This window comes from Gossypium hirsutum, chromosome D04 (genome assembly GCF_007990345.1).
Source record: "Gossypium hirsutum isolate 1008001.06 chromosome D04, Gossypium_hirsutum_v2.1, whole genome shotgun sequence".
In the NCBI taxonomy this organism is placed as follows: Eukaryota; Viridiplantae; Streptophyta; class Magnoliopsida; order Malvales; family Malvaceae; genus Gossypium; species Gossypium hirsutum.
Window position 1 is genome coordinate 31494946 of NC_053440.1, and position 13219 is coordinate 31508164.

General features: G+C 34.2%; 2 protein-coding genes across 13 annotated transcripts; one reads left to right on the forward strand and one right to left on the reverse strand.

The window, feature by feature from the left end:
- The first annotated feature begins 1447 nt into the window (after positions 1-1447).
- On the forward strand, positions 1448-3162 carry LOC107899201 (40S ribosomal protein S5). The gene is made up of 4 exons (XM_041091260.1): positions 1448-1656; positions 2193-2464; positions 2628-2831; positions 2953-3162. The coding sequence occupies exons 1-3, from the start codon at positions 1552-1554 to the stop codon at positions 2707-2709; spliced, it is 459 nt and encodes a 152-aa protein (XP_040947194.1). The 5' UTR covers positions 1448-1551; the 3' UTR covers positions 2710-2831; positions 2953-3162.
- Positions 3163-3814: 652 nt separating this feature from the next.
- Positions 3815-7550, reverse strand: LOC107899200 (cold shock protein 1). 12 transcript variants are annotated; one of them, XM_016824843.2, is made up of 9 exons: positions 7212-7544; positions 6831-6950; positions 6390-6644; positions 6107-6211; positions 5823-5981; positions 5134-5295; positions 4770-4886; positions 4572-4620; positions 4207-4410 (listed from the first exon to the last, which is right to left on the reverse strand). In XM_016824843.2, exons 1-8 carry the CDS (start codon positions 7449-7451, stop codon positions 4576-4578), a joined length of 1203 nt encoding a protein of 400 aa, XP_016680332.1. In that variant the 5' UTR covers positions 7452-7544; the 3' UTR covers positions 4207-4410; positions 4572-4575. The 12 variants fall into 12 exon arrangements, with proteins under 12 accessions (XP_016680328.1, XP_040947190.1, XP_016680331.1 ...); XM_016824839.2 differs by lacking the exon at positions 4572-4620 and having other exon boundaries at positions 3815-4410; positions 7212-7550; XM_041091256.1 differs by lacking the exon at positions 4572-4620 and having other exon boundaries at positions 3815-4410; positions 5823-5978; positions 6900-6950.
- Between the last annotated feature and the right edge of the window lie 5669 nt (positions 7551-13219).

The following is a 13219-nucleotide window of genomic DNA, read 5'->3' on the forward strand; positions in this document are numbered from 1 at the left end:
ATTCGAATACTCCAATTACCATAGTTTGTCTTCGTTAATTTTGAAAATTGTGATTGAATCATATTCACCATCATGAAGTGAGCACAAATCTAACTTGGATAACACTCGTTAAAAGTGTAGTGGACGCTAAAACCAAAATAATTTCAGTACTCAATAAAATAAGTCATTACAACAAAACAAATATATAAACTTTCCTTTATTTACTAGTTGTTGCTAGTATTGTTCTTTATTTTCAATTCTCGCCCACTTACTCTACCACACACACTTCTATTTCTCACTCTTTTATTTTTATTTTTTTGCTTATACACACTCTACACACACTACACTTACATGTTTATAGGCTTAATAAGCCACCTAAAACCCTTCCAACAAATCTAATTTGCTATAGTTTTTATTCACTAATATTATTTATTTATAAATAATGCTTCAATTAAGTTCATGCCACATTTCCTAACTCCATGCCACCTTGTTTTTGCCCATAAATTGTCAACTTAAAACCATCATACTTTTGCCACTTTACAAGCCAACTCATAATCTTATCCCCATCCTTTATCAACTTAAAGTCGGTTTGACTCAACAATAAGATCATGCTATTGCAAGTTTCATTAAAGCTTTTTACCATTTTCAACCAAGGTTAATGTATGAAAGATGCATTATAACAAAAAAGATTGGGTTCTTTGATTTGAAAACACTAGCTCTTTGAAGAGCTTTATCATATTCGCTAGAAAAAGTTCTTATTCCCCTAAAGAGATTGTTTAATAATGATTTTATAATTTTTTAAATAATTTTTATTATTGGAAATTTTTTATAATTTTTATAATATTTCTAGAAATTTTATTAATATTTTTTTTATAAATTTTGATTATTTTTTATTTTTTTTACTTTAAAGATTTTTTTAAAAATTTTTTAGAATTATTGTTAAGAAAAATGTTAAAAGTATTAATATGATGGTTTAGCTATATTTTTAGAACAATGATATTTGAACTAGACCGGATTAGACCAAAAACTAGTTAGGGTACCAATCAAGAGAATAATATCGGACCAACTAAACCAAAAACGAAACAAATGGTTGAATCAGCTAAAAATCGGCTGAACCTGATTTTTACTTTTTATGAATTTTTAATAATTTTTTAATTGAGCTAATTGAATTGGTGGCCTAATTGGTTCGACTACCAGTTCGGTTCTAAAAACATTGGATTAGAGGCTAAATTAGCTATTAACTCATTAAATTAACATACCACATCCTTTTAACGGAAGCTATAAGATAGTGATCAAAATATAATAACTCAATAACTGGAGTGACCATTATGTAATTTTTAAAAGTTGAGTGGCTGAAACATAATTTTAAATACAATTTAGGGACTGTTGGTGTAGTTTACCCAAGAAAGTAAAAAAAAAAAGACACCCACGTGTGCGATCATACTTAAAGAGCCGAAAACCCTAATCAAAACGTCACCTTTTATGTATAAGATTTATAAGAGAAAGGCCTTTGTCTTCTAATTTCCTCATTCCGCACTTCGGTTCTCTCTCTTTGCGGCATCTATCATAGGTATGGCGACAGCCATTGTAGCCCCTGCCACCGCCTCACTGCAAGATCCAACCAAGTCTCACCCTGACGTCAAGCTCTTTAATCGCTGGAGCTTCGAGGAAGTTCAAGTATTTCTTTTTCTTTTTCCCCCTTTTGCCTCTCTATGCATACATTTCTTTTTTCATTCTCTTGGCTTTGTTTTTTCTAGATTTTATATGAAATGTTCCGTTTTAGCATGTTCTCTATTTTTTTGGTCTTTTCAAGTCGAGTGGATCTACTAGGACTAATTAATTGTATACAGGGATTCTGTTTTCGTAGAGAATCGGTCTTGTTGTTTTTAACTTGATATTATTTGTTAGATCATCTTGTTGTGACTGAACATCTATATTGTTGTTCTCTGATTTGAAGATTTTACTTGTTGTCTTAGATGTTACTGATATTCAGTTTGACAATTATGTTAATCCTAAATGTTTGTCTTCATGTTTGTAAGAAATTGGTTAATTTTAGGTTAGATTATTTGGATAAGATGATCGTATTAGATTGTCTTTCGAATGCTTAAAGACTCCTGAAGATTCGAAAAAATTAGGTTCCTCAACTTGCTGTTCCCTTTGATAACTCCAATCGTTAGCCCTGGTCCTTGATGTGAATGATTTATCTATTTTAGGTTTCTGATATCTCTTTGAGTGACTACATTGGTGTTCAACCTTCCAAACATGCAACCTATGTGCCACACACTGCTGGGAGGTACTCAGTTAAGCGTTTTAGAAAGGCTCAGTGCCCCATTGTTGAGAGGCTTACAAACTCATTGATGATGCATGGCCGAAACAATGGAAAGAAACTTATGGCAGTCAGGATTGTGAAGCATGCTATGGAAATTATTTATCTCCTGACTGATCAGAACCCAATTCAAGTCATTGTTGATGCCATTATCAACAGGTGGCCTATATAACCTTTAAGAATTTCCTTTTTCAAATGTATCACTAGCTGACTTTAATCTTTAAAGTAGCAGATGATGTTAATTAAAACATCTTCCGATTCTGGGTTATCTTTGTTGGATCAATCTTTGATAATCCTTGTTGATTTTTTATTGATATAACAGTGGACCTCGTGAAGATGCTACTCGTATTGGTTCTGCTGGTGTTGTGAGGCGCCAGGCTGTTGATATTTCTCCTCTTCGTTGAGTGAATCAGGCCATCTATCTCCTTACCACTGGTGCTCGTGAGTCTGCATTCAGAAACATTAAAACTATCGCTGAATGTTTGGCTGATGAGCTTATTAACGCAGCAAAGGGATCATCTAACAGGTAAATAACAGCCTTTGAACTCCCGTGCTTGAACCTTATTTTGCTTTGAAACTAGGAACTGTCCTTGCAATCCCATTTATTTACTACTGCTTGCTTCATCATACTCGCGTTGTTTGTGCAGCTATGCCATCAAGAAGAAGGACGAAATCGAGAGAGTTGCCAAGGCCAATCGTTGAGGAATTGGTAGGACTTTGCATAAACCATGGCAGTGGACACTTTTGTTTTTTATTCAGTACTTTATAAGTTACCTATTTTGTGTTCCGAACATAATATGAATGTTCTGTTATTTAAGTTGAGATGTTATTGAAGAAAGCATATCCTGTTTTGGTTATATACGCTGTACTTATTTTGCCATGGTTTGAAGCTGTTGAGTTCATCTTTGCTGCAAACAAAGAGATGAGAGTGCTTGATGTGGTTGTTTGACCACATTAAATCGCCCTGCCTGTTGCTGATAATTAGTACTTAAAAAAGAGACAATTAAAGGAAGAAATCAAATTGAGTTTTTCCAATTATTGAGCAGATGAAATTATACAAGTCTTTCAAAAGTATTGTTATGAATTTCTAACCCAGCCAATGGAAACAAAGAAAAAATATTAATTGGAGCAATTGTACAAAATTCTGTTTGAAGTTAAATACAAAGGCCGTAACACTATTGAAATCAAGCCTTTCAACCTGCATTAACAATGGAAGAGACTGCAGTTCATCAACGTCAAATTTTATATGTTTTATGAACATGATTCACTCTATCTACAGATAAAGAAAGATAAATTTTTTTGAAACTTTATACTACAGAAGTCGATTTAATAATCCCCGTCCTAATACTGCTTATGTTGTTTGGCTTGTTTCAGTTGGAAGTTCAGTTTTTGATGTATCCTGATCTTTACCAGAGAGAAAATAGAGGTTTAGTAGTCTTAAAGACCGTCAGCAATGAGAATCCATGCAACACAACTCTCTAAAGCTGATCAGGTATAAATTGACAATCCTGATTTAAGAGTTGGATCCCTCTATTTTAAGAATGAGCAAATATCTGAATTCAGTTGCAGTTGTACACAGCCATAACCATTCCTCCGCCAGTATTTGATATACAAGACAAAAGCATAAACTGACCAATCAAAAAGACAGAAAACTCTTTATCTTTCGAGGACAAATTGTTATATGTAAGGAGTTTTCAATCAGACAGTTTAAATGTGTTATAAGCAAATTCCGACGGATCTTGGCTTCATACCTCTAAGAGTGTGTCCCTTCTGCCAATCTTCACTGGATTCAGCCTTCAGTCTTTCAAGGGTAATTGATCCTCAGTACCAAAATTTGAGATTGTACACTTCTAAACCTGGAAGTCCATGATGCAGGGATAGATTACTACAGACAAAGGCTGCTCGTTGCATGATTTTGTCATGAATTCTGCCTTGATTCTCCTGAGAGATGGTTAGTGAAAGCTTAATAATGACCTCCATCTTTATTGAATGATATTGACGATTAGACTTTCTTGCGTTGCACCCTTGGCATCATTTTGAGGTCCACGATTAGGAGCAGAACTAGACCCCACCGATCTCATTTCGGCATGAACTCTCCTAGCATGCTGCAAATGGTTCATCGAGAACAAACATTTTTCATCATTTGATGTGCCAAAAATAATCAACAATTTCTTTGCAATGGTGTTTCTTTACACATATGGATAACCAAACAAGGCCATTGTACACACGCACATGCAGAAATGAACTTAGGATCTTTGAAACAAACCTTCCTAGGGAGAGTGCAAGATCATGCAAAATGACCTTCCTCTCTGCACCTGTAGCATAAAGCAGGGGATTTTGAGCCCCGAACAACTTTGGGACACTTTGAGCAATCCTAGTAGAATAGCTTACAATAAGGTACACCAAATATGTTTCTAAAACAGGCATAAATTAAACCATAAACGAGTGGAAAGATTGGACTTACAGATCCAAAATGGCCAGACTGGCTGCAAGTGTAGCAGGAAACTTCTGTTGGACTTGCATCTGGAAGTTTGACACAGCTGAGATGACCAAAGTCATTGCAAATGTAACAACGAATCTTCTGTTCACAACAGAGTAATCATTGTGATTGTAATTTACACATGCTTACTTAATCAGTACTCTTATAAAACAAAACCAGGATGAAGAAGAAAAAGAGCATTTGGCTCAATGATAGGAGTATGTTTCTTCCTCCTTTTTAATAAGTCAGATTCAGATCCCCCTTCCCCATCAAAATGAAAACACAATATCAGGATAAATATTTACAAGAAAAAGGGGTGATTTGTAAAAGCATAACAAACAATGAAGACCTTGAGATCATCAGCTGAATAATCACTTCTACAAGAGAACATATCATGTCCAGAATCTCCACATCTCAAACAAACATTATAATTCAAATTGTTTTCTTTTTGTTTCTTTGGACAATCACTGGCTTGGTCAAACGTTCCTCTGCAGACAAGACAATATTGACCCTGCTAAAATATAAAGGTTGAATCTATTAGAAGTCACGTATAGAAACCGTATAAAAATGAACATCATATTCCATAAATGAAAAAGGACATCTTCCAAGGTAGGAAAGGTTGGAGGGTTAAAAACAATAAAAGATAAAAAAAGTATGCTAACAGAGTAATGTAATAATATCAAGAGTGTTGTTTCAGTCACCTAAGATCCTCTTATCTCTAAAACCAACAATTAAAATTTCAAGGATAATGTATCAACCCAAAGATCTTATCAAAGAACACTTGGGGTTTAAGGAAAACCATTAAGCAGTTAATACTGTTATAAGCAATGCTCATGCTTATTATGCCAATTTGGGAACTAAGGATTTCAAAATTAAAATTGCACCCAGTTATCAAATTCATCTGTTGTTTGATCATGTCTATTAAATTCATTATCATACAGTTGTAACCTTTAACCTCTATACATTATCAATTCTTATAGTCATTTATGATGGCATCAGCTAACCAAGATGGGAATTTTAAGGTAAATACTACGAAACCTGTGAGCAATGCTTTCCAATATGCTGAAGACGCCTGCAGAGAAAGCATGCTTTCACATGCTTTTGCAGCATACGGTTTTCTGCTGCTGGATGATCTTCTCCACAACTGAGACACCTAGTCCAGCTGCCATTAGGAGGATCAAAATATCTTGGTTTCTGCTAGAAAAGTAATGCACAACCAAATAACTAATCATCACAAGGAAATATTTCGAAGCTCCATTTTGTTACACTTTCATGACACCAAATGTTTTGAAGCAGTATTTGTATACAGATACTCAACTCACAAGATGGTTTCGCAGCATAGTGCTCTTAGCTGATTTTCCGGGTAATTTTACAATTTCTACACATTTAGCTTTCTCTGAATGCATTTCTTTCATTCCAGCATCAACCTAAAAGAATAGAAACCCCATATAACATCTTGATAAATATAAAGATCCATGCTTTTAAACATTTTTATTTTTTAACCTGGAGAAGAGGTCACTGCATTCATGGTAAAGCAACTATTCGAATACAGAATTTTGAACTATTGTGACCCAATAATCAGGGTTTAAAAGCTAATCCACTTACAGTTTCTTCTGCTGCCAAGGTTTTTAGCTCAGTTCTGACCATCTCACCATCTACATTTATTGTACCCTTTGCTGACATTATATCTCCGATGCGTGTTCCAGAGCTAATATTCGAGATCAAACCATCATCCACTGAAGATGAGGAACTCATATCAATGGCCTCCTTAGAGCCTGCTTTATCACCAATTCCCTCTGTTCTACATTTTACTGCTTGTACAAGTTCTATCATCTTATTTTCCTTAACATCAATATCAACCTGAAGGCCCACAAATTTACCCAAGTTTTAAACTATAACTCAGATTAGTCCACAAGGAATAATTTAATGTTGGTTCAATGCATTCTTTAATTCAACATTCCAATCTGGAAACACACACACACGCGCGCGCGCGCACACACACACACACACACACACACATAGAGAGAGAGAGAGAGATGAACGGACAGCAAGCTTCTGTGGCACATTATCTGATATTTCAATGAAATCCCACTTTGATACTTCCACGGTTCTTACACATTCATCTTTGCCCTGCTCTGAGTCAAATGCAGGCTTTCCAGCTTCCAGCTAAATTTATCATATGCATAAAAATGAAAGCCAGAAAAAAAGAAAGCCTTGATTTCAAATAAAAAAAAGAGCTACAAATTCAACTAGAAACAAGACAATCTAAATTCTATTTTCACTTCCCATAATTTTCTTTCTTTCATTTTCCTCGGTCTTTTTGAAAAACCCATTTTTTTTTAAAGAAAAAGTCAAAGAGGCACAAATCTTTGAGGTTAGGGAGAGAAATAAAATTCATAAGAAAAACAAAAAGACAAACCCACTTACAGGATTTGGGTGATGAGGATGAAACTGTGAAAGTTTAAGCCAATTGTTCATCCTTTTTCTCTTTCTTCTTCTTTTCTTTCTTTTGACAGTAGCTTCTCTTTCCACCATAGCTCTGGATTTGTGAAAGGCAGTTGGAGTGGAAATCATTTCATATTCTTCAGCCTCGGATCTCCATTCACTAGTTTGTATTATGTCTGATGCTTCTCCTCCTTCATTTCTTATTGGTATGGATTTCTCCATGTTGCATTAGTTTAATTGCTTCTCCATGGTTCACTTTCTCACAACTGCAAAGAATTAGCCGTCTGATTTAGGTCCCTATGTTTATCTTTCATTTCTTTTAACTTTTGTCTCGTGCAGTTTCACTAGCTTACATGATGGGTCTAGTCGGGTTCGGATCCAGCCCACGTTATGAATTTCATTCCTATTGGTTTATCTCTTCTTCTTTTTTTCTTTTTAATTTTTTAATTCTTTTTATACATGGTTTAAGTTTCAACTTAATTCAAATAAGTTTAATTATGCATGTTAACTAATATTTTAGGAAAGGTAATACAAAAGTTTTTCTGTCTCTCTATAATAACCTTTTAGAAGAGCCAATCCCTTAAGGCTCTTTCCTAAATCATCAGTGCGGATTAGACTCTTTGGTGTTTTTTCGTCTGTTAATCTCTTTCGTTTCTTTCTTCCCTAACATTGCATTAGTTTTCTGCATTTACTCCTCCCCCTTCCCCAATCATCCTCTTCGCAACCATTTTTCTCTTTTGTATTAACTCTTCTCCACCTAATCTCTACTTCTCCTTCTTTGATTCTTTTCCGACACTTCCCCCCTCATTATTGCCTCTCACCCCCGTCCTTTTATCTCCCTTTAATCTAATCATAACTCTACCCCCTATCACAATTGTTCGTTTCATCTCCTCCATTTGTTTCTCTACTCTTTCTTTTTCTCGTCATTTGGGTTTTCCTAAGCCATCATGACAAAATAATACATAAAGCGCTAGAAAACTAACTTCTTTAGTTCAATTTCTCAACCCCCCCCTTTTGGCTTCTCCCCCACTCTTTCTTCCTTCCTTATTCGTGAATCTTCCTTCAAGTTATATCCCCCTCAAACTTGCATGGATAGATCCCCTATCAAGGACTAGGGGTGTAAATGAATAAAACGTTCGATGAACTATTAGTGAATTGTTCATATAACGTTCGTTTATATTCGTTTATTAAGCTAAATAAACAAGTATGAACAAAATTTATGTTCATTTAATAAATGAACGAACACGAAAAGAGGTGTGTTCGGTTCGTTTTAAGCTCATTTATTGGCTCGTTTATAAACTCATTTATTGACTCGTTTATAAACTCATTTATTGACTCGTTTATTTATTAATGATATTTTCTTATAAAAATTCCATTTGTATATATTAATAAAATTCTTTTGGTTTTTATTTTTTTCATTTATAATATAATTATTGTTAAGTATGACTCCTATTTCAGTCAAATTTGAGAAATAATCTTCCAGTTAAACTTCGTTTATTTGTTTCAATTAAACTCTGATTAGTCTAGATTATTTTATTATTTGACCTATGAATTTAGCATATAAATAGGCTATTTTACAACCATAGAAAATACACCCATTAGAGATTACGACTCGTAGCACATTTAGAGAATTTTGTGTTTTCGTTTTGAGTGTTATTTATTTTCGAGTTTTCAAGGTTTAGTTTTTATCTCTATTTTCTATACTCATCATTCTTTTGCCATTATAATAAAATTATTTTTGCTCGTGGTTTTTTATCCTCTTTCGAGGGGTTTTTTCACGTTAAATTTGTGTGTTCAAGTTCTCAATTTCTTCCGTTATTTTTTACTTATTGCTTAATCAAGTCGATCCCCAACAAGTGGTATCAGAGCTAGTTCAATTTTTGTAGATCAGGCTGTTCAGAGATGGCAACAACAAGGTTTGAAATTGAGAAGTTCGATGGTGTCACAAATTTCAATATATGGCAAGTTTGGATAATGACAATTCTAGTTCAAACCGGCCTGAAAAAGGTTATTATCGAGAAAAAGCCTGAGAATCTAAATCAACCAAAATGGGAAGAGCTTGATGAAGAGGCCCTGTCTGCAATCCAGTTGTGCCTCACGAATACGGTATTGCAGGAGGTATTAATGGAGAATATCTCATCCGCCTTGTGGAAAAGGTTAGAAACTCTTTATGCAACTAACTCCTTGACTAACCGTTTAGTGTTCAAACAATGTCTATCTACGTTTTGCATGAACGAATGTGAGCTTCTTAGAGATCACATCAGTCAAATTATTACACTTTTAAATGATTTAAAGAACGTTGATGTTCAGATTGATGATGAAGATCAGGCTATGTTATTATTGTGCTCTTTACCCCCTTCATACAAGTCTTTCAAGGAGACCCTGATTTATGGAGAGATAATTTCTCATTCGAAGATGTGAAAGGTCATTTGTTGAGTAGAGACAAACTTGATAATGAGTTTGGTTCGGATAGCAAAGCAGATAAGCAAGCTTCCATTTTGGTAGCATCAAAGAAGCGAGACAAAAGGTGTCACTATTGTAAAAAGTTAGGTAATATCAAAGCTTATTATAAACTGTGAAATAAAAGAGCTGCTGAGAGTAATGATGAAGATGTAGCTGGTGCTAATTTAGCCGATGAAAGTAGTGATGATTTCTTGTTAGTGTCATCGAGTAATAACTCCAAGCTTACGTCTAAGTGGATCCTAGATTCGGGATGTTCTTTCCACATGTGTCCCAATAGAGAATGGTTTTCCACATACAGTTCGATTGAAGTTGGAGTTGTGTGCATGAGAAATGATTTATCCAGTAAGGTAATTGGTATTGGTACTGTTAAAATTAGGATACACGATGGGACGATTAGCACACTCTCAGATGTTAGGTATGTACCTAATTTACGAAAGAATCTCATCTCCTTGAGTATTTTAGACTTGAAAGGATGCATAATCAACATCAAGTCGAGCGGCATTAAAGCATCTCGTGGAGCTCTCGTTTTGTTAAAAGGTAAAAGAACCAGTAGTCATTATATTCTGAAGGTTCTATAGTGATCGGTGAAATCAGACGTCCCTCGTCCGTTACGGAGTCAAAGTCAACTTGTTTGAAGCGGAGGCAACTTGGTCATAGGAGGGAAAATGTATGACCATTTTGTTGAAGAGAAGTTCTCTTTTGGATGCAGGTTTGGAAAAGTTAGGGCACTGTGTTCGTGAAAATCAAACCCGGGTAAGTTTTGATTTGGCAGTGTACAAGTCGAAGGCTAGAAGTCTTTCAGTTTCTAAGCACAAATTCGACTCAATTAATTCCCTACTGATACTAACTCGTTTCGTGATTGATTTAAGTCGTTAGTGATACCCGATTGTGAATTGAGTAGAATAGAATCGTTTCGGTTTAAAAGTAACAAAATAGAGTTAATGGCTTCAAACAAAGGTAATGAATAAAATAGATAGGAAACAATAACAAATTAATTGGCTAAGACCAAAAAAATGAACCAACAATAACGAATTGTTGACCCGAATCTCAAAATGGTCTTTAGGTATTTTTCGGTTAAAGGAAACAGCAAGGAACCTTGACCCACTATCAACTATGATAGGAACCAAAGGTATATTGAACGCCACACCAAAGGTGATAAGTTCAGAAACAAAGAAAAGATGGACGCCACAAGCTATGCTTGATAAGTCAAATCAATTCCGTAGAACAAAGAGAATTGGATAGCTCACAATTCAAATATTTCATCTATATTCAGCAAAAAGTTTCATCTCTAAGGCTTATTACATCTATTTATAATGCTAGAACAAGGTAACCAAATGGTCAAAAACATCCACTTAATGTGCCATAAAAAAACTGATGTCTTTTCTTATTCTTTGAACCAAATAACTCCTTCCATAAAATCACTTTAATTCAGCTGATTTGAATGTCTTTAATGGCTTAGAAAATGACTCTTGAGTTGTCCTTGGCTAGTTGAATAGACACCATCTCTTAACCAGCTCCTTAATGACATTCAAAGGCTTGATTAATTTCTCTTGAAAGCTCCAAAAACGACTGGAAGTGGAAGACTTGCTGCTGAATTTTAAAGGGCATAAAATGCTCTTTAAAAACTCCTTTAATGATTTTTAAGCTCCCTTTATAACAGCCCCTTTAATTGTAACTCAAAAGAACTTGAACAGCCACTTAATTAAATGTGTAACAGCCTTGAATTGTAACCACTATAAGCTAAAAAGTCACCTGCAATAATCACATTAAAATGAGTTTATTAAACAAATGAAAACACTTATTAATCATAACAAACATTAAACTTACTTAAATAAATGAACTAAAATATATATGCAATAATTATTCCAGCTACTAGTTTAATTAAAGAAACATAATTTAAAAAAACTTAATTTATGCATCAATAAATAATCCTAGGAACTAGATCAATTAAGAACAACACTTATTAAATAAAGTTCAACAAAAACACTTATTAATTAAAACTAAGATGAGTTGAATAAATGTCCAGCAACTCATTTATTAAACTAAGATGCTTAAATGCATGGTTTTGAAATGCAAATTTAAGTAACATGAAAGTTACATAATTAAACTAACTTGACTTAATTTAATGATGCAAACTTAACTAACATGAAAGTTACATAATGCATGACTTTATTAAATGCAGAACACATATTAATGATGTGCAAACTATGACATAATTAAAAACACAAACTAAAATAACTAAAAATTAATGAATCAAAGTCTTTATTTTCCAGCAGCCAAATTGACAAACTAAAATTAAAAACTTCATTTTGCACTTGGGCCCCTCGAGTTTGGACCAATCTCGGTAGCATCGAGTTGTGTCGTAACATGATGCGACCGGGATCGCATCATACCCTCCCTCTTGAAAACGATTTGTCCTCAAAACGGGCCACTTGCTCGAGAAAAAGTTTTCAAGATCATGACCCCCTTTGTTCATGATCCAGACAGAATTATTTTCAAAATTCTGAGAACCACAAATGGCTCGACAAGAAAGAAGGTCATTTGCATGCCATCCCTCTTTAGGAGGGTACCACCTAACATCGTCACCTACAAAACAATAAAACAAATTAGTGACACAATGAAGGTTAAACACTAAAGAACTTTCCAGGATTTTAGTCACAACTTAAACAAATAAACTCAAAAGAACAACACATGAATCAATACCGGGATCAAAAACATAAATTGGTTTTACCTTTTTCTTCGATGGAAACAAACCTGATTCACAAGGTATTTGAAGATTATAGTTTTGAAAATTAGAATTCCATGGTCCAAATCCCTTGAACAATGATATGGAACAGCATTCACCGGGATCAAGGAGAAAATTTTTGTTCACCATTTCAATTTGACTAGAAAAATTTGTGGCTAATAACTTATGAAGAACTTGAAGCACATTAAAGTTAAAATCATGCAACACATGTTCTAATCCATTAAGCAACAATATACAACAACCTCCAGAATAAAAAAATTTGATTTTGACTTGGCAAGCCAACGAAATTCACATGTTTGGTTTTCGAACTAAATAAAGATAAAACTTGAAGCAAATAGAAGGGGTCAACACATTGATTCAAAATACAATTTTGATACTCACCTTCGCTTGACGTCAACTTAGGAATACAGGCTCCGAGTTTAAAAACATGGTTTTGATTGGTCGGTCCGTAACGTAACAAAAACTTCACTTTCACCAAGACATCACACATGCCAAATAAAGAAGATGTAGGCAAAAATAAATTCAAACAATCAAATCTCTCAAATATCATGCAAATATACGAAGATCTCACACTAAGAGTTAAAAATTTTTCATTACCATCACGATCAAACAGATTGAGCGTTTCACATGAAAGTTCTTTATCAAACATGATCAGATTTTGTATTTGTGGATTTAATCGAACAACATCAAAAGATTTTTCAACACAAAACTTATTGAGTGAACAACTCTTCATGCCTCCACTTAACACGAATTTATCAACCACAAATAGCGAGTAACAATT